General features: G+C 41.7%; 1 protein-coding gene across 4 annotated transcripts in view; it reads left to right on the top strand.

The window, feature by feature from the left end:
- Positions 1-21951, top strand: part of PLA2G4A (phospholipase A2 group IVA) — a 119327-nt gene that overhangs the window by 44779 nt on the left and 52597 nt on the right. For 3 of the 4 annotated variants that reach the window (XM_067535170.1, XM_067535171.1, XM_067535169.1), the window contains exons 4-5: positions 5618-5766; positions 21507-21620. In XM_067535170.1, coding sequence (XP_067391271.1) covers positions 5618-5766; positions 21507-21620 — 263 coding nt within the window. Of the gene's footprint in view, positions 1-5617; positions 5767-17092; positions 17189-21506; positions 21621-21951 lie in introns of those variants that run through there. The other variant, XM_067535172.1, reaches the window with a different exon arrangement.

Consider the following 21951-nt stretch of genomic DNA (forward strand, 5'->3'; position numbering starts at 1 on the left):
TTAGTTCTTCTGTAATTGCTTACAAATGGCAAAGGTAAAACTTTTCATAGGCCCACTATATTAATACAATTAATTTGAGCCTATACTTAATTACTGTCTGGTTCAGTTAAGACTGTCCCTGCTTAATGAAAAGTATCCGAGGTGTTTACATTCCTCGGCTATGGTCTGATTTAAAAATAAAAAAAAAAAAAAAAAAAAAAAAAAAAAAAAAAAAATTTTTACCACAGCAAGCCTCTGTTTTGAGCAGGATATTCTCATAATTTTTTCATCCTCTCCTTTTTGTGCATTCATCATCAGAGAAATCTTTAACACTGAAGGTATCATCATTCAACTTCACCGTTAACAAGCTATTGAGATGAACTGGGGAAGTTCACATGTTTGAGCTCCTGTTTTAGGCTGTCTGTATATTCAAGCAGACACCATTACATTAGTTCACCCTCTGTTCACATTTTTAGGATTTTTTTGAATAAGAACTAAAGACTTAACTTTCTTGATGGAAGCTGAGATTCTGGTATACAAGATGGCAGCCCTCAGAAAAATGTATTAATTCGGTGAACCGTTGAAAGCTAGCTAATTCAATCACTTCTTACTAGTGCCTACCTTGGAATGGCATTGAACTCCTTCAGTCCTTAATATGGTTTGTCATAGACCTGCTGTGTTGCCTTGGGCAAGTCACTTATGTTTTCCTTGGTTCATTTTTTTCTACATGTAAATTGGAAATATAGAAATGCTTACCTCACAGAAGTCTTGTTAGTTAATTAATTAATTAAATTAATTAATGCTAATTAATGTTTGTAAACTTCTTTCAGATGAAAGGCACTTCGAAAATTCAAAGTATTAATAAAGTCTCTGCTGAGTTAACTATTCATTTAGAGTATTTTGCAGACAGGAAATCAACTCATCCCTGCATTGCACAAGCACAACATGCCTTGGGGCCTATCTCATGTAGGTGAATGATGCCACCAGTATATTTGGTAATCAGGAATCAGATGATCCTTGTGATATGTAACATCCTAGTTAGATCTGGAATTGTGCCCGCCATACTCTCACTAAATTCAGTTCTATAGCATGCAGTGACTGGGTCAATGAATGGGGCTGAAATGGTTCAAAACCAGTTGTGGAGTTCAGAACCTGGAATATGCCTTTAAGGTAGTTAGTGGTGTAAATATTAGATTTGCTCTACTAGAGTGGCATTTTACCTTGAGGACATCCAGTGCCTAGTGGGAGATGTAGAAATAGGTGTATACTGACCAGTCATTAATGTTAAAAGCACCATGCATGAATATCCACAGAGTCATTTACACTATCAAATGTTCACTGAGTGCAGGCAGGACTTTTGGCACTGTATGCCATTGGCAATCTCTTGATTCAAGGATGATCTCTATTATGGATTTACATATGGGTCCTGAGATCACTCAGGAGTCCAATCCTGGAACCACAGATCCAGCTGCAATAGGTACCCACATTTCCAAGTGGGTCAGCTGGTAGCTGGTAGTAAGTACTTTCCTTTTCCTTCCTTCTCTCTCTCTTTTCAGCTTTGAGGGCAAGACCCTTCTCCACTGCCTGATGAAGGATATGCACCATTGAGATTGGTTGGTGGCTTGCTCCTCCCAATTTATGATGTCCACATCAGTTTTCTTAAACTATGCTTTCAGTGTATCTTTGTACTATTTCCTCTGACCACTACAAGATCTCTGACCATAGGTGAGCTGAGAACAGAGAGCTTGTTTTGAGAGGCAAAAATCTGGCATCCACACATAATGTCCAACCCAGCATAGTTGGTATATAAAGATCATTGTTTCAATACTGATGACATTGGCTTCAGTGAGGATTCTGGTATTAGTGTGGCGATCTTCCCACTTGATGCGAAGGATCTTATAGACGCATCATTAGTGATACCTCTCTAAACTCTTAATGTGGTGTTGGTAGGTCACACAGGTTTCGCATCCATAAAGGAGTGTAGAGATGACTACTGTTTTATAGATCTCAATCTTGATGTCCTTCTGTAGTTCACGATCCGAGAAAATGCATCAGGACTGTTTCCCAAAGGAAGCACTTGCGCACTGGATCCTGCACTGAATCTCACTGAGAAAGTTGGCTACCAAGGTAGCAGAAATGCTCAACTGTCTCCAAAATCTGTCCCTTGACAATCATTTGTGGTAGACCATGTGCAAGACCTGAGGCAGGCTGATAGAGCACTTTAGTCTTCTTGATATTAATTGAAAGTCCTAGGCTTTGGTAGGCTTGTGCAAAAAGATCCAGTGTGGATTGAAGGTCAGTCTCAGTATAGGATAAGGATAGCAGAAACATCTGCTGAAGATCAATAATGGACACCCTGAGGATTTTAGATTGTGAGTGGAAAATTAAAAAGCTGCCCATCCATTCTATATTGAATGTCAACTCCAATGGGGAGATGGACTTTAAGAGGATCAGAATGATTTGCTAAATAAATTATGAATAGGGTTGGGACAATAACAAAACCTTGCTTAATCCAAGTTTTGATGAGAAAAAGGTTCATCTCCATGCCATTACAAAGAATGGTAGCAGTCATCTGACCATGAAGAACCCTTAGGACCTTAATAAATTTTGGAGGACAACCAAATCTGGCCGGCACCTTCCACAGGGCTTCACGATTGACAGAGTTAAAAGTCTTTGTTAAATTAATGAAGGCCATGTACAGGCCCTGATTTTGCTCCCTAGACTTTTTATGGGTTTGACAGACAATGAAGATCATGTCGGTTGTCTTGCGAGATGGTCTGAAACTACTCTCCATCTGCAGAAGAAAGTCTTAAAGGAATAGATTTCATTTTCTTAGTTGAAAAGATTGCGAAGTAAACTTTCAAATATGAAAAGGCAGTTGATTAACTCTTGGCTAGGGTATTTTTGTTACATGATGGGAAGCAAGTTTTGTTTATTTTTGAGATTTTGAGCTAGTTAAATATTTTCCCTCAGTCGTTCATATAGTAACTGCTTTTACGTTTAGCTGCAAAATTCAGTAGTTTCTGTTTCAACAGACTGGCTTGAAGTCAATCGGATAGGTAAGGCAATAATAGCATGTGTATGGAAGTTTGCTATTGTGTGGGTTTGACTTGCTTCGAAGATTTGACAACAAAAAGAAAACAAAGTTATTTGTATTTTGAGTTTAAAAGAACATGAGTTAAAAGGAATAAGAATTATAATGAAAATTAATTAGAGTTGGGCAACAAAGTCAAGTAAAAAAACTGAAATAAAAGAGAAAGACCTAATTTGTCCAGCAAACTGCTTGGCAAAAGTATCTTGGTTCACAACCAAGCTGATGTGTAGATGTTCAATCCTTTAGCACCAGGAGATCTGCAGTAGTTAGTGACAGTATTGTCAGGATATCCAGACTTCAGCATTTCAGTTTCAAGAGGTTGGGAAGGAGGTTTGCATAGCATTCAAGCAGATTTACTTTTCATTCAACTCAGTCAAAGTTGGCCAAAATCATGTTAATCATTTAAAAAAAAAAGTTGGAGTAGATAGGAATTTGACTGTCTTGTCTAAGGCAAGACCTGAAGGGGTCCTGGAATTCTGGATTGGAGCCCTGGGTTAGCACAGTTTGTTTGTAGAAGAAAGAGGCGGGGATCAGGCTTGAGCTTGAGTTCAAACTCAGGGTTTGCTTTGTAGTGTAGATGAATTCCCATTGGACTCATGCTCCTGGAGTCTGCCAAAAGTATTCCATAGTCCCCCACACTGACTTTCTTTGTCCTCTGGACAGTCAAGTTTGGTGGACAGTCAAGTTTTCCCATGCTGCATCATGAACAAAGGACTAGACTAGCATTTTGTGAGGGTACTAGGAAGTCTGGGATATGGGGGTTAGGTTTGGGCCCACATAATGCATTATAGATTCTGGAGACCCAGGTTGGGACCCAGGATTCAACAATTCCTAACCTGGGGTTACTAAAGAGTATAGACGCTCTAGCTGTAGTTTATCAACTGTGGGGTCTGCTTACTTGAGTTCTACTAACTGTGGACTTACATTGCAGTATAGACCTACCCTAAAGGACTGCCCAGGCTTTCTTTGATTTTTAAATAGTTCTATAAATATTGTGCAGAGTGGAATGTAGACTGCCAAATCCTGCTTGTGCGTGTTCTTTCTATCTCTCTCTCCCCAGTCTTATTTTCTAAGAAGAAGAAGATATGGTGAGAGTTCCTTATGCCAACCTGCACGTGTTTCATCAATGTTACCCCAATCCTTCAATGGGATGCACCAGCCCACATCCAAATTCCCACAAAGAGTCCCACTGAAATTAAAGGGACTGGTGAACATATAGATCTTCGTATAGATACAGAACATATAGATCCTTTTGCTGGATCAGAGAACAATTGTTGCAAAACCAAATATGTCCATTAGAAATGTGGTTTTCAAGAATAAAGTTGAGAGAAATGGAACGAACTACTGTCTGTATTAGATAACTGTTTGAAGAAAAATGGACTAAATAGGTTGGACTAAATAAAAAATGGTACAACTTTTCTACCAATAATAATTATACTTACTGTAGTCCATTACCTACTTTAAGCATCAGCTCTGCTGTGTTCACTTATCTTGTATATTTGACATCCTCTCCTTTAAAGCTGCTATAAGAAAATAATATCTACCATCAAAATGCTTTTTTATCTTTTAAAAATGAAGTAAAATGCCAGGTCAGTGTAAAAATCTATTGGCAAATGTATAATGCAGCTATGCAAAATTGGCATGGCAATTTCAGCCCAGGCTCAAAATCTGTCTACCCACCCTTCCTATCAGGATGGTGATGATGATAATGGTTAAAAACAAGTTCTTTATTTCTGTCAAAAAAAAAAAAAACCCTTCGGCAGATGAGTAAGTAGGATTTAGCAAGGCTGCTTACAGTACAGCATTTGCATTTAGTAATAAAATGGTAATAGTCAAAGCAACTTAATTAAAAACTTCTCAGGACACCTTTTCCCCCTTACTCATACTCTACATTGGATACAAATGGAATAGTTAGAATTTCACCTCTATTCATTCACAATTTAAATGGAATATGTAAATAAGACCCCAACCCTACAGTGATATTCCTAAGGTGGATCCCTGTGCCAGGGCAGCGATTTCAGTGGTTCCATTCACAGAGATGCCCATATGGATATCATTACAGGATCGAGGAGTATATAAATGGCTCATTACTTAGTCCTGCAAAGCCGTTGGTAGCCTGGAGAGTCTCTTCTGAGAGAGGGTGCAAAACTGAATCCAAAATATCTTCATTTAATTTTTAATCAAAGACCATTTCATTGGGTATCCTTGCTGCTATTGTGATACCAGATAATGTTGTTACAGTGTGTGGGGGTAGGGAGGGAATGCTTCTTTAAATAATTACAACATCATAGAAATTTTTCAATAAATATGTATCTTTACTCACAGTATCATTCTTTTACTCAAGGCCTAGTCCTACTCCCATTAACATCAATGGCATCATTGCTTTGGTCTTTATGGGAGCAAGATCAGGTCATGTACCTTTCATTTACTGCGATATATATTGAGATGACCTACAATGCACCGTTTCTTTCCTAAATTTGTTTTGCTTAATACTATCCAAACACAAGTTCTAACTAACGTTACCATCTGTTTGGTACTCTACAGTTGACACTCCAGATCCGTATGTGGAGCTGTTCATCCCCTCAGCCCCTGACTGCAGAAAGAGAACAAAACACTTCAATAATGACGTGAACCCTGTGTGGAACGAGACATTTGAGTTTATTTTGGATCCCAACCAGGAAAATGTTCTGGAGGTAAATCATGCACTGAGATTCAACTGGAAATGGAAGTTGAGCAGTGTCTGGAGGGTTAAAAGAGCACCATGTTGCACGTACACAACATCTGTCAGATGAGCATTTCAAAGTGTTTTCTAAACATTAGGGGTTTGCCTTTATGCACAGCCCTGAGCAAGGGGTGGGTACATAAATTGCACCATCCCAGGAGCAGCCCTGGGTGGCATTGTGACACTGGCACACATCTGAGTCACAATTTCTTACCTGTTTGCTACTGAGGCTAGTAATTTACTGCTCTCCAGCAACAGTATTTGCTCACCCTTCATTGGCTCAGCTACTTTAGCCAGCAAGTAGGTGGGGGTGGAACCAAGTTTTTGCCCATTCATTGCTCCACCCTGCCAACCAGGGGAGGGAGTCAGTGGGCGAGTAGCTTCACTTACTTCTATATGCCTGAACCCAAGGTCTCAGCTCTCACTCTGTGCAGGCTTCTAGTCCAAGTCACCATTGATTCCTAATTAATTAAGCATTATAACACTGTGTGTACAAACGATTAAGTTTTAGTCTAACCATTTTAGTCTGTCACGAGTTTAAAGGGTATATTTTCTTTGCAGAGTTTACTCTGGCTCTTATTTGGTAACCTGTCCATTTTGCAGTGAGGACACAGGCTAAACTACTTGAGTGCTGATAGTCCTCAATGGCTTCCTACAGTTTCTTCCCATGTGATCCAAATGACAGAAAAGTTGTCCCACAATTCATTGGGAAAGGATCATGGGAGCGGCCCATCTGCTTACAGTAGCAGAAAGAACCATGGGCTCTGCCTCCTGAAGTCCTAGCAATACATATTGGTGAGGGCAGCATCAGTGAGAGGACGCAGTAATTCATGTGTGGCTTTGTAGTGTGGCTGCCCGCACCTGGGCTAGGCTAATTCAGCTGCTCAGACCTGGGTACCCATCACCTGAGTTAAATTTGCAGTGAAGATGTACCCTAAATGACATGCTGGGGGCACACACCTGGCAGTGGGAAATCGGAGAATAGACTCTAAGTTCTAGCTCCTAGTTCCCTGTTCTAACCACAAGAACACCAGATAGATATCAGCACAAAGAATGGAATGAATCACTTTTCTTAGAATCATAGAATATTAGAGTTGGAAGGGACTTCAGGAGGTCATCTAGTCCAACCCCCTGCTCAAAGCAGGACTAACCTCAGCTATATCATCCCAGCCAGGGCTTTGTCACGCCTCAGTTTAAAAACCTCTAAGGATGGAGATTCCACCACCTCCCTAGGTAACCCATTCCAGTGCGTCACCACCCTCCTAGTGAAAAACTTTTTCCTAATGTCCAGCCTAGACCTCCCGCCCTGCAACTTGAGACCGTTGCTCTTTCTTCTGTCATCTGCCACCACCGAGAACAGCCTAGCTCCATCCTCCCTGGAACCCCCCTTCAGGTAGTTAAAGGCCGCTATCAAATCCCCTCTCATTCTTCTCTTTTTCAGACTAAACAAGCCCAGTTCCCTCAGCCTCTCCTCATAAGTCCTGTGCTCCAGCCCCCTAATCATTTTTGTTGCCCTCCGCTGGACTCTCTCCAACTTGTCCACATCCTTTTTGTAGTGGGAGGCCCAAAACTGGACATAATATTCTAAATGCGGCCTCACCAATGTTGAATAGAGGGTAATAATCACTTCCCTCAATCTGCTGGCAATGCCCCTCCTAATGCAGCCCAATATGCTATTAGCCTTCTTGATAACCAGGGCACACTGCTGACTCATATCCAGCTTTTTATCCACTGTTACCCCCAGGTCCTTTTCTGCAGAGCTGCTGCCCAGCTCGTCGGTCCCCAGTCTATAGCTGTGCATGGGATTCTTCCTTCCTAAGTGGAGGACTCTACACTTTTCTTTGTTGAACCTCATTAGATTTCTTTTGGCCCAATCCTCCAGTTTGTTTAGGTCACTCTGTATCCTATCCCTACCTTGCAGGGTATCTACCACTCCCCCCAGCTTAGTGTCGTCCGCAAACTTGCTGAGGGTGCAATCTACCCCATCCTCCAGATCATTAATAAAGATGTTGAACAAAACCGGCCCCTGGACCGACCCCTGGGGAACTCCGCTTGTGACCGGTTGCCAGCTAGACATGGAGCCATTGATCACTACTCGTTGAGCCCTATGCTCTAGCCAGTTCTCTATCCATTTTATAATCCATTCATCCAACCCATACTTCTTTAACTTGCTGATAAGAATACTGTGAGAGACAGTATCAAAAGCTTTGCTAAAGTCAAGGTATTTCACATCCACCGCCTTCCCTACATCCACAGAGCCAGTCACCTCATCATAGAAAGCAATCAGGTTGGTCAGGCATGACTTTCCCTTGGTGAATCCGTGTTGACTGTTCCTGATCACCTTCTTCTCTTCCAAGTGCCTTAAAATGGATTCCTTAAGGACCTGCTCCATGATTTTTCCAGGGATTGAGGTGAGGCTGATGGGTCTGTAGTTCCCTGGATCCTCTTTCCTCCCTTTTTTGAAGATGGGCACTATATTTGCTTTTTTCCAGTCCTCAGGGACCTCCCCCTGTTGCCACGAATTTTAAAGATAATAGCCAATGACTCTGAAATCACTTCAGCCAACTCCCTCAGCACCCTCGGGTGCATTGCATCCGGCCCCATGGACTTGTGTATGTCTAAGCCTTCTAAATAGTCTTGGACCCGTTCCTTCAGCATTGCGGGATGTTCGCCTCCTTCCCATTCTGTGCCACCCAGTACAGCAGTCTGGGAGCTGATCTTGTCTGTGAAGACAGAGGCAAAAAAGGCATTGAGTACCTTAGCTTTCTCCACATCCTCTGTCACTAGGTTGCCTCTCTCATTCTCTAAGGGGCCCACACTTTCCCGAATCTTCCTCTTGTTGGCAACATGCCTGTAGAAACCCTTCTTGTTCCTGTTCACGTCCCTTGCTAGCTGCAACTCCAATTGTGCTTTGGCCTTCCTGATTTCATTCCTGCACGTTCGAGCAGTGTTTTTATAATCCTCCCTAGTCATCTGACCAAGCTTCCACTTCTTGTAAGCTTCTTTTTTGTGTTTAAGTTCAAGAAAGACTTCTTTGTTAAGCCAAGCTGGACGCCTACCATATTTGCTATTCTTTCTGCACATCGGGATGGTTTGCTCCTGTGCCCTCAATAAGGTCTCTTTAAAATACAGCCAGCTCTCTTGGGTTCCTTTCCCCCTCATATTAGCCTCCCAGGGAATCCTGCCCATCAGTTCCCTGAGGCAGTTAAAGTCTGCTTTTCTGAAGTCCATGGTCCGTATCCTGCTGTTCTCCTTTCTTCCTTTTATCAGGATCCTGAACTCGACCATCTCATGGTCACTGCTGCCTAGGTTGCCACCCACTTCTACTTCCCCTACCAAATCTTCCCTGTTTGTGAGCAGCAGGTCAAGAGAAGCACGGCCCCTAGTTGGTTGCTCCAGCACTTGCACTAGGAAATTGTCAGCGACACTCTCCAAAAACTTCCTGGATTGTTTGTGCTCTGCTGTATTGCTCTTCCGGCAGATGTCAGGGTGATTGAAGTCTCCCATGGGAATCAGGTCCTGTGAACTGGAAAGTTTCCCTAGTTGAGTAAAGAAAGCCTCATCTACCTCATCCTCCTGGTCTGGTGGTCTGTGACAGACACCCACCACGACATCACGCTTATTGTTCTTGCTTCTAAGCTTAACCCAGAGACACTCAACTGACTTATCTCCAGTTTCATACTGGAGCTCAGAGCAGTCATAGTGCTCTCTTACATACAGTGCAACTCCTCCCCGCTTTCGCCCCTGCCTGTCCTTCCTGAATAGTTTATACCCATCCATGACAGTGCTCCAATCGTGAGAGTTATTCCACCAAGTCTCAGTTATTCCAATCATGTCGTAGTTTCTTGACTGTGCCAGGACTTCCAGTTCCTCCTGCTTGTTTCCCAGGCTTCTTGCATTTGTGTACAGGCACTTGAGATAAGTAGCCGATTAGCCTACTTTCACAGTATGAATCGGGAGGCCTCCCCTGCTGCACCCTCCTCCTTCTGCTTTCTTGCAGTGTCCCTCTTCCCCACTTACCTTCGGGCTTAGGTCCCCGTCCCCCGTCGAAACTAGTTTAAAGCCCTCCTCACTAGGTTAGCCAGCCTGTCTGCGAAGATACTCTTCCCTGTCTTCGTTAGATGAATCCCGTCTCTTCCTAGTAATCCTTCTTCCTGGAACAGCATTCCATGATCGAAGAATCCAAAGCCCTCTCTTCGACACCACCTGCGTAACCACGCATTTACTTCCACAATGCGACGGTCCCTACCTGGGCCTTTTCCCTGAACAGGGAGGATGGATGAGAACACCACTTGCGCTTCAAACTCCTTTATCTCTTTTCCCAGAGCCACATAGTCCGCAGTGATCCGCTCAAGATCATTCTTGGCAGTGTCATTGGTGCCCACGTGGAGAAGTAGGAAGGGGTAGCGGTCTGAGGACTTGATAAGTTTTGGCAGTCTCTCCGTCACATCTGTAATCCTAGCTCCAGGCAAGCAGCACACTTCTCTAGTTTCCCGGTCCGGACGGCAGATGGATGACTCCGTCCCCCTTAGGAGGGAGTCCCCGACTACCATCACCCTTCTCTTCCTCTTCGGAATGGTGGTCGTGGAACCCCCATCCCTAGGAGAATGCATCCCTTGCCTTCTGATCAAACGGGTCTCCTTCTGATCCATTCCCTCTGAAGGGTCCTCCAAATCATTCTCCGCCGTAGTACTTGTGTAGAGAGGATGAAAATGATTCCTTACTTCTATCTGCATGGTGGTCACATGGGTTCTCTTTCTTCGGGAGGTCACATGCTGCCAATTTTCTTCCCCGTTCTTCAGTTTCGCCTGCCCGGCCTTTTCTCAATCTTCCTTACACTCTGCCTGATGGAGAAAGACATTGTTTTCTGTAATGCAACGCAGGGTTGATATTTGGGTCTCTAGTCCTTTAACCTTCTCTTCCAATAAGGAAACCAGCCTGCACTTGGTACAGATGAAGTCATCTCTATCCTGTGAGAGGAAGACAAACATAGCACATCCAGTGAAGGTGACAACAACGGATCGCTCCCTCCCCATATCTTTGCTCTGACAGCCTCCTCAGATGCTCAATTTCCTGCTCAGCAACGTCTGAAAGGCAAAAACCTGGGCTCTCTCCGCAGGCGAACTCCCAGGCAAACTCCCTCCTTCTCCTTCTGTTAGCCGCCCCTCTGTTCGCCGCTCAGCTGGCTGCCTTTTATAAGGCTGGGGCAGTTGCCCCGCCCCTGCAATTACCCCTCAAAGCCCCACCCCCGCAATTAACCCCACCTGGCTCCAATCAATCACTCAAACAGACAAACCCCCAACTGCCAAAATGGTCCCTGTAACTGCACCAGTCACAAGCACACACCCACAGTCAGCTGTAACTTGCACCAGTCACACACCTGGTCTCTCAGATACTCCCCCCTCTAGCACAGCACACCCAACACAGCTCCCCTCACTTAGCACTCACCTGGGCTCCTCTCGGACAGATCCCAGGCAAACTCCCTCCTTCTCCTTCTGTTAGCCGCCCCTCTGTTTGCTGCTCAGCTGGTTCGCAGCTGGCTGCCTTTTATAAGGCTGGGGCAGTTGCCCCGCCCCTGCAATTACCCCTCAAAGCCCTCCCCCCGCAATTAACGGGAAAGTATTTGTAGAAACAGCAATGAAGAAGAAAAGCAGAAGTTAGGTCCACCAGTGCCACCCTTTCCTGCAATTACTGGAAATACACTGTGATACAGCCACCTGATGCTACTTCAGGATCCCTCCTCAACCCTCTTGTTGCAAAGAGAAAGTAAATAATAATAAAAAAAACCCACAACATCCCTGCCAATGTTTCCTATGCCCATTCTCCATGACATCAAGTTAGACAATCAGCTTAACCCCTTATGTGGGAGCAACACTATCATTTTAGTTAAAACTATCACTATAACTGGGAATACAGTAAGAGACCTCATTGGTGATGAAGAAACTATCCACATTTTCCACCTTTGTGAGGTATATTATGACAGTTATCTGCCAGAGCAAAAATTGCCCATGTCTCCAAGCAGTTACCTTGCACTTTGTTTTTGTAATGTGCAGAATGTCCACTTTGGCTTACATTGCGAGCTAATTCAAACGATGTAGGAGTTAGGATACAAATTCTAATTTTACTCCTGCATTATGTGTACAAAGGCCAAGGCTTCCACAACAGAAAGGAGAATCTATAATACGATGCATTTTACCAAGTAGCTGCTGAAGGAGCATAGAAAGAAAGATGAGAAGCTACTGTCACAGCAAGGGCAGAGTTAAGGTTGTTTGAATGCCTTAAATGTGCATTTCAGATATTTGGTTTCTTTTAAGTTTCATCTCATTTGTTTTGTTTTGTTTTGTATTTATCCCATAAATTACTGACTTATACTTTAAGGTTTAACTCCATCTTAACAAGGTTTTAGTCTTGGAATTTCCTTAGGCTTTTTTCCCCCTCTCTTCACAGTTTAAAAATGTTTAAGATTCATTGGAAGTAGGGAACAGGGTACCCTGCAGAGCTACAAATTACAGGACACTGGGAATTGGAAAGCGCGAGAGCAGAGCTTCAGGACTAGGACCAAGGCGAATCTGTCACAAGGGAACATGGCACAGTTCAAGTGCTCTGCATAGTCTCTAGTTCCAGAGTGTCTGTCAGTTCCCACTACTTACCTAACTCCATGCCTTGATTCTGGCTCCTTTTATCAGCTTTCCTTGTTTGTTGCTCATCTAAAATTCTCACAATCTGCTATGGCTTTAGAAGGTGAACAGGCGCTATAGGCCTGATTCTCTGTGCAAGGTCTGCAATAGCTCCTGCAGTCTTTAAAAATCAGCCGAATGGTAAACTGGGGATAAGGAACAGGAGTCAAAGTACAAATAGTCTATCTGGTGATACTGACGTAATAGAGAGACTCCTCGTAGACAGCATGGCTCAAATTCTGCTAACAGACTCATGAATTTCACGATGGTTGCAAGAATGTGCTGAATATAGAATTTGCTCAGTAAGATTTAAAAAGATAGAGTATTAAAATAACTAATTGTAATGGCTAATGGCTTATCCAAACTATCTTCTTCAAAGCAATAACACATCTTTCTGGTCTATGTTTTTCTGTATTATGATGTCAAGAAGAAATTGGGAAGGTAGCAAGCTATTTTATTCAGACTATTGCGTCTCAGTAATTTCCTACTATGATATGGTCTGAGTAGCTCACTTTCCCTTATGGTATGGTCTGACTAAGTGATTTCCTACTATGGTAAGAATCCAGACAGTTCCTAAAACATATCTTGTAAGTCATCTTTGATTTTATAAGGTGTTTCACTCTTGTAGCATGGTTTTATGTAGTCATTAAAAAAGCATAATATTTTATGAGCTGGCACCCAGTGCAATATGGTGTGACTCGATTTCCAGTATAATGCAGCGGAAGCCAATTGCCAAGATTATATAAGTACCCATTTCCTGCAGCAGAACCTACCAGGATTTGTTATAAACAGGAATTCAGTATGTTCACTTAAACTAATTAAAGATTTTAGTTGTTTCCTGAGCCATAGGATATATAAAATTAGCACCAAAGGGTTAGCAACACTACGTAATAATATCAAGTTGCACATTAGTTAGCTAAATATATAGTGTCCATGGTAAAGGTTTTCTGTAATATAAGTTTTCTTGACTACTAGAAGTATAATCTCTATGTCTAGTTTAAAATTGTCTGTAGCATGGTATTATTCCATACACAGGCAATTCTGAGTAAAGTCTCTGTATTTTGCATAAAACGAAATGGCAGAATTTGACTCTCTGTGTGGGAAGATACATTGAAAAATACCTTTCCACCATAGGAATGACACTTCACACTCAAAAACAAAACGAACACCCTAATCCAAATGGAGTTTTGATTTCATAGAGGGAGAAGTGCTAGAGATGCTATTTTTGTAGATTTTATGTAAAAGGCACTTACATCCTATGGTGATGGAAAGCAGTATAAAACCCTCAGATAGATATTAATAATATAGGTACCATTATTAAAATAATAAATGCCATGCTAACATACGTACATCCTGCAAGGGTATTGCATCCAGCATGGAGAACTCCGTATCATACCTCATCTTGAGAGAGAGAGGAATTGATCACAAAACTAAAAATTGCACTTAGGTGCAAGTAATCAAGGCTTGATTACATTTATTATATGCAAACACAAATAAAGACCAAATCACATACATATTTGTTGCTTTAAAACAGCCAGTTTCACAAAACTGAAAAAAGTGAGCCAAATCAACTTGGAGAAAGAATTTAAACAGAAAAATGTGCATAATTGGGAACAGTTTAGGGACACTATTTTAGATGCCCCCAAAACCACAATCACATAATTGAAAAACACTGGTTAAAAAAACAACCTGGCTTACAGGGGAAGTGAAAGCAGCTGCTTTTTTTTTTTTTTTTTAAAGGGGGAGTGGAATTAAAGGAAGAGGGATGTTGATAGAAATGAATATAAATTAGAAGCTAGGAATTGTAAAAACTTGATAAGGGAAGCAAAAGGACCCCAGGAGAAATCTATGGCCAGCAGAGTAAAAGACAATAAGAAGTTTTTCAAGTAATTAGGAACAGAAGGAATCCTAACAATGGTATTTGTCCATTACTAGATGGAAATGGTAGAGTTATTGATAATAATGCAGAAAACACAGAAGTGTTCAATAAATGTCTATTCTGTATCCGTTCTATATCTGGGAAAAGGCTAAATTATGTATTCATATTATGTGAAGATAATGAAATACTTTCCATTCCAACAGTAACTCTGGAGAATGTTAAACAGTGACTATTAAAGTTAGATATTTTCACATCAGCAGGTTTGGATAACCTGCATCCAAGAATTTTAAATAAGCCAGCCAAAGAACTCTTTGATTTGATTGTGGATTTTCAATAAGTCTGTGAGCACTGGAGAATTTACAGGGGACTGGAAGAAAGCTAATGTTGTGCCAATATTTAATAGGGTAAATGGGATGACTTAGGTAATTATAAGTCTGTCAACCTGATGTTGATCCCAGACAAAATAATGAAATGGCAGATATGGGACTTGGTGAATTGAAGGAAGTAATATAACCAATGTCAATCAACCTGGGTTTATGAAAAATCTATTTTGTTAAACTAATGATATATTTTTGGTTATATGTTTGCTTGATAAAGGTAATAGTGTTAATGTAATATACTTAGGCTTCCAGAAGGCATTTGACTTGGTACTACATAACATTTTGATTAAGAAAATAGAACTGGCTGATAGGTCTCACAATGTGATTGTAAATGGGGAATCATTGAGTGCGTGAGTTCTTAGAGGGGTCCTGCAGGGATCAGTTCTTCAACTGATGATGATTAACATTTTTGTCAATGACCTGGAAGAAAACAAAAAATCATTGCTGATGAAATTTGAAGATGACACAAGGATTGGGGAAGTGGTAAATAATGAAGATGTCAGGTCACTGATACAGAGCAATTTGGATCGCTTGGTAAGCTGGGGGCAAGCAAGCAGTATGCATTTCAATACTGCGAAGTGTAAAGTCACATATCTAGGAGCAAAGAATGCAGCCATGAAGGACGGGGGACTCTGTCCTGGGAAACAGTGACTTGGGGGTCCTTGTGGAAAATCAGCTGAACATGAGCTCCTAGTGCAATGCTGGTGCTAAAAGGGCAACTGTGATCCTTGGATGCATAAACAGGTGAATCTTGCGTAGGCGTATTTCTTCTGTATGTCCAGTTTTGGTGTTCACACTTCAAGAAGTATTTTGGAAAAATTGGAGAGAGTTTAGAGAAGAGCCACAGAGAATGAGAATTATTAAAGGACTGGAAAACCTGCCTTGTAGTGAAATGCTCAAGGAGTTCAGTCTATTTACCTTATCAAAGAGAAGGTTAAGGTATGACTTGATCACAGTCTAGAAGTACCTACATGGGGAACAAATATTTGATAATAGAGGACTCTTCAGTTTAACAGACAAAAGTATAGCAAGATGCAATGGCTGGAAGTTGAAGCTCGACAAATTTAGAGTAGAAATAAGGCATATATATTTATTTTTAACAATGAGGATAATATAACTACTATACCAAGGATTGTGGTGGTTTCTTTATCATTGGAATTTTTTAAATCAAGAGTAACAAACATAAGGAAGTACTTCAAAACACAATGCCCAGTCAACCTGTGAACTTGTTGCCAGGGGATGTTGTGAAAGTCAAACATCAAAAGTGTAATTGGGTTCAAAGAAAAATTAGATAAGTTCATGGAAGATAGGTACATCAATGGCTATTATCCAGGATGGTCAGGGAAGCAACCATGTGTTTGGGATGTTCCTAAACATCTGACTGCCAGAAGCTGAGACTGAATGGCAGGGAATAGTTTGCTAGATAATTGGCCTGTTCTGTTCATTTCTTCTGAAGCGTCTGTCACTGGCCACTGTCAGAAGAAAGGATACTGGACTAGATGGGTCATTGGTCTGACCCAGTATGACCATTCTTATGTTGTTGAATGTTTTTGTAAAAGATGTGCTCCAGTTCACACATGCTTAATTCTGCTCCCAGTGAAGTCAGTGACAAAAAACCCATTCCCGATATCCACAGGTTTCTTTCACCCTTGAAAGATTTACTGAATGACAGGAGAACATTTAGTATTTTAATCATTGTAGCTATGTTCTTTAGTATGTCCACATGTATGTGTGTGTGTGTAGTTGTGTCTTTGGTGAAGAACATAACGATATTACCATCAGAAAGCTCTATCTGATGCATTCTCCTTTGCTTCTTTCTCTTCAGAAATATGATTTCTTCCATACACTCTTGTGGCAATAGGAATGGTCAATTGTGTTCTGGAGTATCTGTTGTTTATTTGTGCAGCTCACATTCCAAAAGGTGTGGTCCCCTATGAGATGGAGGGTATGCCAAAGGGTTTTTAGATTTGATTGGACATAGAGTAGAGGTTAGTTGGAATTTCTGTGCATTATGCCAAGTAATTATTGCTGTAATGTGACCTAGTAATTAAAAAGTAAGGAACTGAGAGTTATATAGTAAATACAAATATAGCAAATAGTAAGATGGGTGAACTTGCATGCCTACTATTAAATGAGAATATTGATATAATAGGCATCACAGAAAAACAAGGTTACTTACCAGTAACTGATGTTCTTTGAGATGTGTTGCTCATGTCCATTCCACTATAGGTGTGTGCATGCCTCCATGCATGGTTACCCGGAACTTTTTTCCTCTTAGCAGATCCCGTAGGGCCGTTTCTGGAGCCCCTTGGAGCCCTGCGCACATGCCACGATATATGAGGTGCTGCCGGCCCTACGCCCCCTCAGTTCCTTCTTTCTGCCAACTCTGGCAGCGGGGATGGGGGATGGGTTGTGGAATGGACATGAGCAACACATCTCCAAGAACATCAGTTACTGGTAAGTAACCTTGTTTTCTTCTTCGAGTGCTTGCTCATGTCCATTCCACTGTAGGTGATTAACAAGTAATACCTTTGGAGGTGGGTTGGAGTTACTGGTGAACTGCCCCCAGCACCGCTCTGCCAAATCCTGTGTCCTCTCTTGCCTGCTGGACGATGGTGTAGTGGGAAGTGAAGATATGCACCGACGACCAGGTGGCAGCTTTGCAGATGTCCTGCAGGGGCACTTTCTCCAGGAAGGCTGTAGACGAGGCTTGAGCTCTGGTTGAGTGTGCTGTGATGGTTCCCGGAAGTGGCACCCTCGCCTGCTCATAGGAGAACTTGATGCATGAAGTAATCCACGAGAAGATGCGGGTGAAGATGGGTAAGCCTTTCATCTGGTCAGCAAATGTGACGAAGAGCTGCATTGATTTCCGGAACAGCTTTGTCCGCTCAATGTAGAAGGCCAGGGCTCGTCTCATGACCAGCGAGTGCCATCTCTTCTCCTCCTCCAAACTGTGAGGTTTGGGAAAAAACACAGAGAGAAAAATATCTTAATTACAATGAAATTGGGAAACCACCTTGGGCAGGAAGGCTGGATGTGGCCTCAACTGAACCTTGTCCTTATAAAACATTGTAAAAGGGGGCTCTGAGGTCAGGGCCCTAATCTCGGAGAGCCTCCTAGCTGAGGTAATGGCCACCAGGAAGGCTACCTTCTATGAAAGCAGGAGCAGAGGGCATGAAGCTATGGGTTCGAAGGGGGGGCACCGTGACTCTTGAGAGGACCATATTGAGATCCCAGGGAGGCACCGGGTCACAGACCTGTGGATAAAGCCTCTCTATTCCCTTGAGTAATCTGACCAACATAGGATGGGAGAATAGCGTTCTCCCCTCTACCATCTGATGGAATGCTGAAAGGGTCACCAGGTGAACCTTCAACCAGGCGAGCTCCAGACCCTGGAGCTTTATCTGGAGCAGGTACGTCACGGGTGGAAAGAAGGAACTGAAGGGGTAGCCAGAGCCGGCCCTACGGGATCTTCTAAGGGGAAAAATGTTCCAGGTAACCATGCATGGAGGCGTGCACAAACCTATAGTGAAAGGGACATGACGAAGCATTCGAAGAAGAACTTGGTGGAACAGTGGTAACCAATGAAAGTTGGGTCACATCAGGTTACAAAATATGTAGAAATGAAAGAATTGGTCATGCTGGTGGAGGAGTGGCACTATATGTGAAAGAAAGCATAGAGTCAAATATAGTAAAAATCTTAAATGAATCAAACTTTACTACAGAATCTCTATGGACAGAAATGTCATGCTTGAATAATAAGTGTATAGCAGTAGGAATATACTACTGACGGCCTGACCAGGATGGTGATGGTCATTTTAAATGCTCTGGTAGATTAGAGAAGCTACAAAAACAGTAAACCCAATAATGGGGAGTTCAATGATCCCCATATTGACTGGGAAAATGTCCTCTCAGGGTGGGATGCAGAGAGAAAATTTCTAGACACCATTAATGTCTGCTTCTTGCAGCAGCTAGTCCCACAAACCACAAGGGGAGAGGCAATTCTTGATTTAGTCCTGACTGGCACACAGGATCTGGGCCAAGAAGTGAATATAGCTGAACCTCTTGGTAATAGCAACCATAATGTAATTAAATGTAACATCCTTGTGTGAAGGGAAATGCCAAAGAAGCCTATCACAGTAGCATTTGACTTCAAAAAGGAGAACTATTCAAAAATGAGGAAGCTAGTTAAACAGAAATTAAAAGGAACAGTTACAGAAGTGAAATGCCTATAGGCAGCATGGAAACTTTTAAAAAACACCATAATAGAAGTTCAAATAAAATATATGTACCTCAAATAAAAAAATAGTAAGAGGACCAAAAAAATGCGACAAAGCAAAAAAATCAACAAAGCAAAAGAGGCATTTAGAGGCAAAAGGCATCCTTACAAAATGGAAGTCTATCCTCCTTTCTATTTTCCTTACTAGGATTTAACTCTAGCAAATCAAGTGCAAAAATATAATTAGGCAGGCCAAAAAAGAATAGAAGAACCACTAGCAAAAGACACAAACACTAGCAGCAATTTTTTTTAAAGTACATCAGAAGCAGAAACCTGCCAAACAATCAGTGGGGCCATTGGACAATTGAAGTGCTAAAGGAGAACGCAAGGAAGATAAGGCTGTTGCGGGGAAGCTAAATAAATCCTTTGCATCAGTCTGCACTGCAGAAGATGTGAGGGAGATTCTCACACATGAGCCAGTCTTTTTAGGTGCAAATTTTAGGCACTGTTTCAGACTGAAATGTCAGTAGAGGAGGTTTTGGCACAAATTGATAAATTTAACTGAAATAAGTCACCACAACCAGATGGTGTTAACCCAAGAGTTCTGAAAGAACTCAAATGTGAAATTTGCAGAACTGCTATATGTGGTATGTAACCTATCATTTAAATCAGCTATAGTAGCAGATGACTTGAGGATAGCTAATATAATTCCAAATTTTAAAAAGGCTCCAGAAGCAATCCTGGCAATTACAGGCCGGTAAGCCTAACTTTAGTACCAGGCAAATTGGTTGGAACTATAGTAAAGAACAGAATTATCAGACACACAGAGGAACATTGTTTGTTGGGGAAGAGTCAACATGGCTTTCGTAAAGGGAAGTCATGCCTCACCAATCTATTAGAATTCTTTGGGGGGGTTAACGAACATGTGGACAAGGGTGATCCTGTTGATATAGTGTATTTGGACTTTCAAAAAAGCCTTTGACAAGGTCAAAAGCCTATTAAGCAAAGTAAGCAGTCATGGGATAAGAGGGAAGTTCCTCTTATGAATCAGTAACTGGTTAAAAGACAGGAAATAAAGGGCAGGAATAAATGGTCAGTTTTCACAGTGGAGAAAGGTAAGTAATGGGGTCCCCCATTGATCTGTACTGGGACCCGTGCTGTTTAACATTTATAAATGATCTGGAAAAAGGTGTAAACAGTGAAGTTACAAAGTTTGCAGGTGATACAAAATTACTTAAGATAGTTAAGTCAAAAGCAGACTGTAAAGCATTACAAAATGGCAGATGAAATTCAATGTTGGTAAATGTAAAGTAATGCACATTGGAAAACATAACCCCAACTGTACATAAAAATGATGGGGTATAAACTAGCTGATACCACTGAAGAAATAGATCTTGGGAGGTCTCTGGGGATCGTTCTCTGGAAACATCCACTCAGTGTGCAACAGCAGTCAAAAAAGTTAACAAAATGTTTGGAATCATTAGGAAAGGGATGGATAGATAAGACATATCATAGTGTCACTATATAAAGCCACGGAATGCCCACACCTTGAATACTGCATGCAGTTCTGGTCATCCTATCTCCAGAAAGATATATTTCAGTTGGAAAAGGTACAGAGAAGAGCAACAAAAATGATTAGGGGTATGGAATAGCTTCCATATAAGGCGAGATTAAAAAGACTGGGACTTGGAAAAGAGACAACAAAGGGAGGATCTGATAAAGGTCTATAAAATCATGAATGGTGTGGAAAATGTGAATAAGGAAGTGTTATTTAGCCCTTTGTATAAAACAAGAGCTAGGGGTTACCCAAGGAAATTAACAGAAAGCAAGTTTAAAACAAACATGAAGTATTTCTTCACACAACGCACAGTCAACCTGTGGAACTCATTGCCAGGGATGTTGTGAAGGCCAAATGAATAACTGGGTTAAAAAAAGAACTAGGGATGTTCATGGAGGATAGGCCAAGATGGTCAGGGATGCAACCCCATGCTCTGGATGTCCTTTGATGGCTAGATGCTGGGACTGGACAACCGGGGATGGATCACTCGATAATTACTGTGTTCTATCCATTTCCTCTGAAGCACCTGGCATTGGCCAATGTCAGAAGATAGGATACAGGGCTAGATGGACCATTGGTCTGACCCACTATGGTCATTTTTATGTATAGAGTTAGGACACTTTTGGATTCTGCTCTACTGCTGCCACTGCCTTGCAGTATGATCTTTGTCATACAGTGTTTAAACTCTGTACATCATCAGTTTCACCACCTACAAAATGTCACACACCTGACAAGGGTGGTGTTAGGTCTGATGACAGTTTTTAAACACTGTGATAGCCTCAGATGAAAGGTGCTATGTAAGTGGTTCATATCTATGCAGTGCAATCCTTTAAAAGCTTCTACTAAGTCATAAACAAACATAGTGAGTGCCAAAGGAATATTGTTGCTTGTGTCTGGTCATTGAGTACAGAGTGAATGATTTAGGCATTTCCTATGTGTAGTCTATATTTTTGTTTTAAAGTGCTCTGCTGTTTAAGCTATCCGTATATCTTTTATAGATCACATTAATGGATGCCAACTATGTCATGGATGAGACTCTTGGCACGTCAACGTTTCCTATATCCTCTCTGAAGCTCGGGGAGAAGAAAGAGGTTCCATTTACTTTCAATGAAGTAAGTTGCAAAACGCTAAAGCTTGGCCAGTTTTGCTAAAGCCTTAAACATGATGATGAAAGTTAATTCAGTAGCAGATGGCTTGAAATCTGGTATTTGGCAAGTCAGGTTTATCTTTAGCTGCACAGTATTCTGGTTGGGTAACAGCCTGAGAGTTTTGCTTGTTCCCAGATCACATGGAAGCTATTGCTTCTGGAAATGGATTACATGCTACCCATGTGTATACTATCATGTTCTGAGAGCTTTTACCAAAGGACCTCACTTTCTTCACTGATACTGATTTCAACTCAGAGTTACCTCCAAATTGCATTGTTGAAAGATGAGGAGATGG

This window comes from Emydura macquarii, unplaced genomic scaffold (genome assembly GCF_026122565.2).
Source record: "Emydura macquarii macquarii isolate MOO-44397 ecotype Brisbane River unplaced genomic scaffold, CSIRO-AGI_Emac_v2 contig_3477, whole genome shotgun sequence".
Taxonomy (NCBI): domain Eukaryota; kingdom Metazoa; phylum Chordata; order Testudines; family Chelidae; genus Emydura; species Emydura macquarii.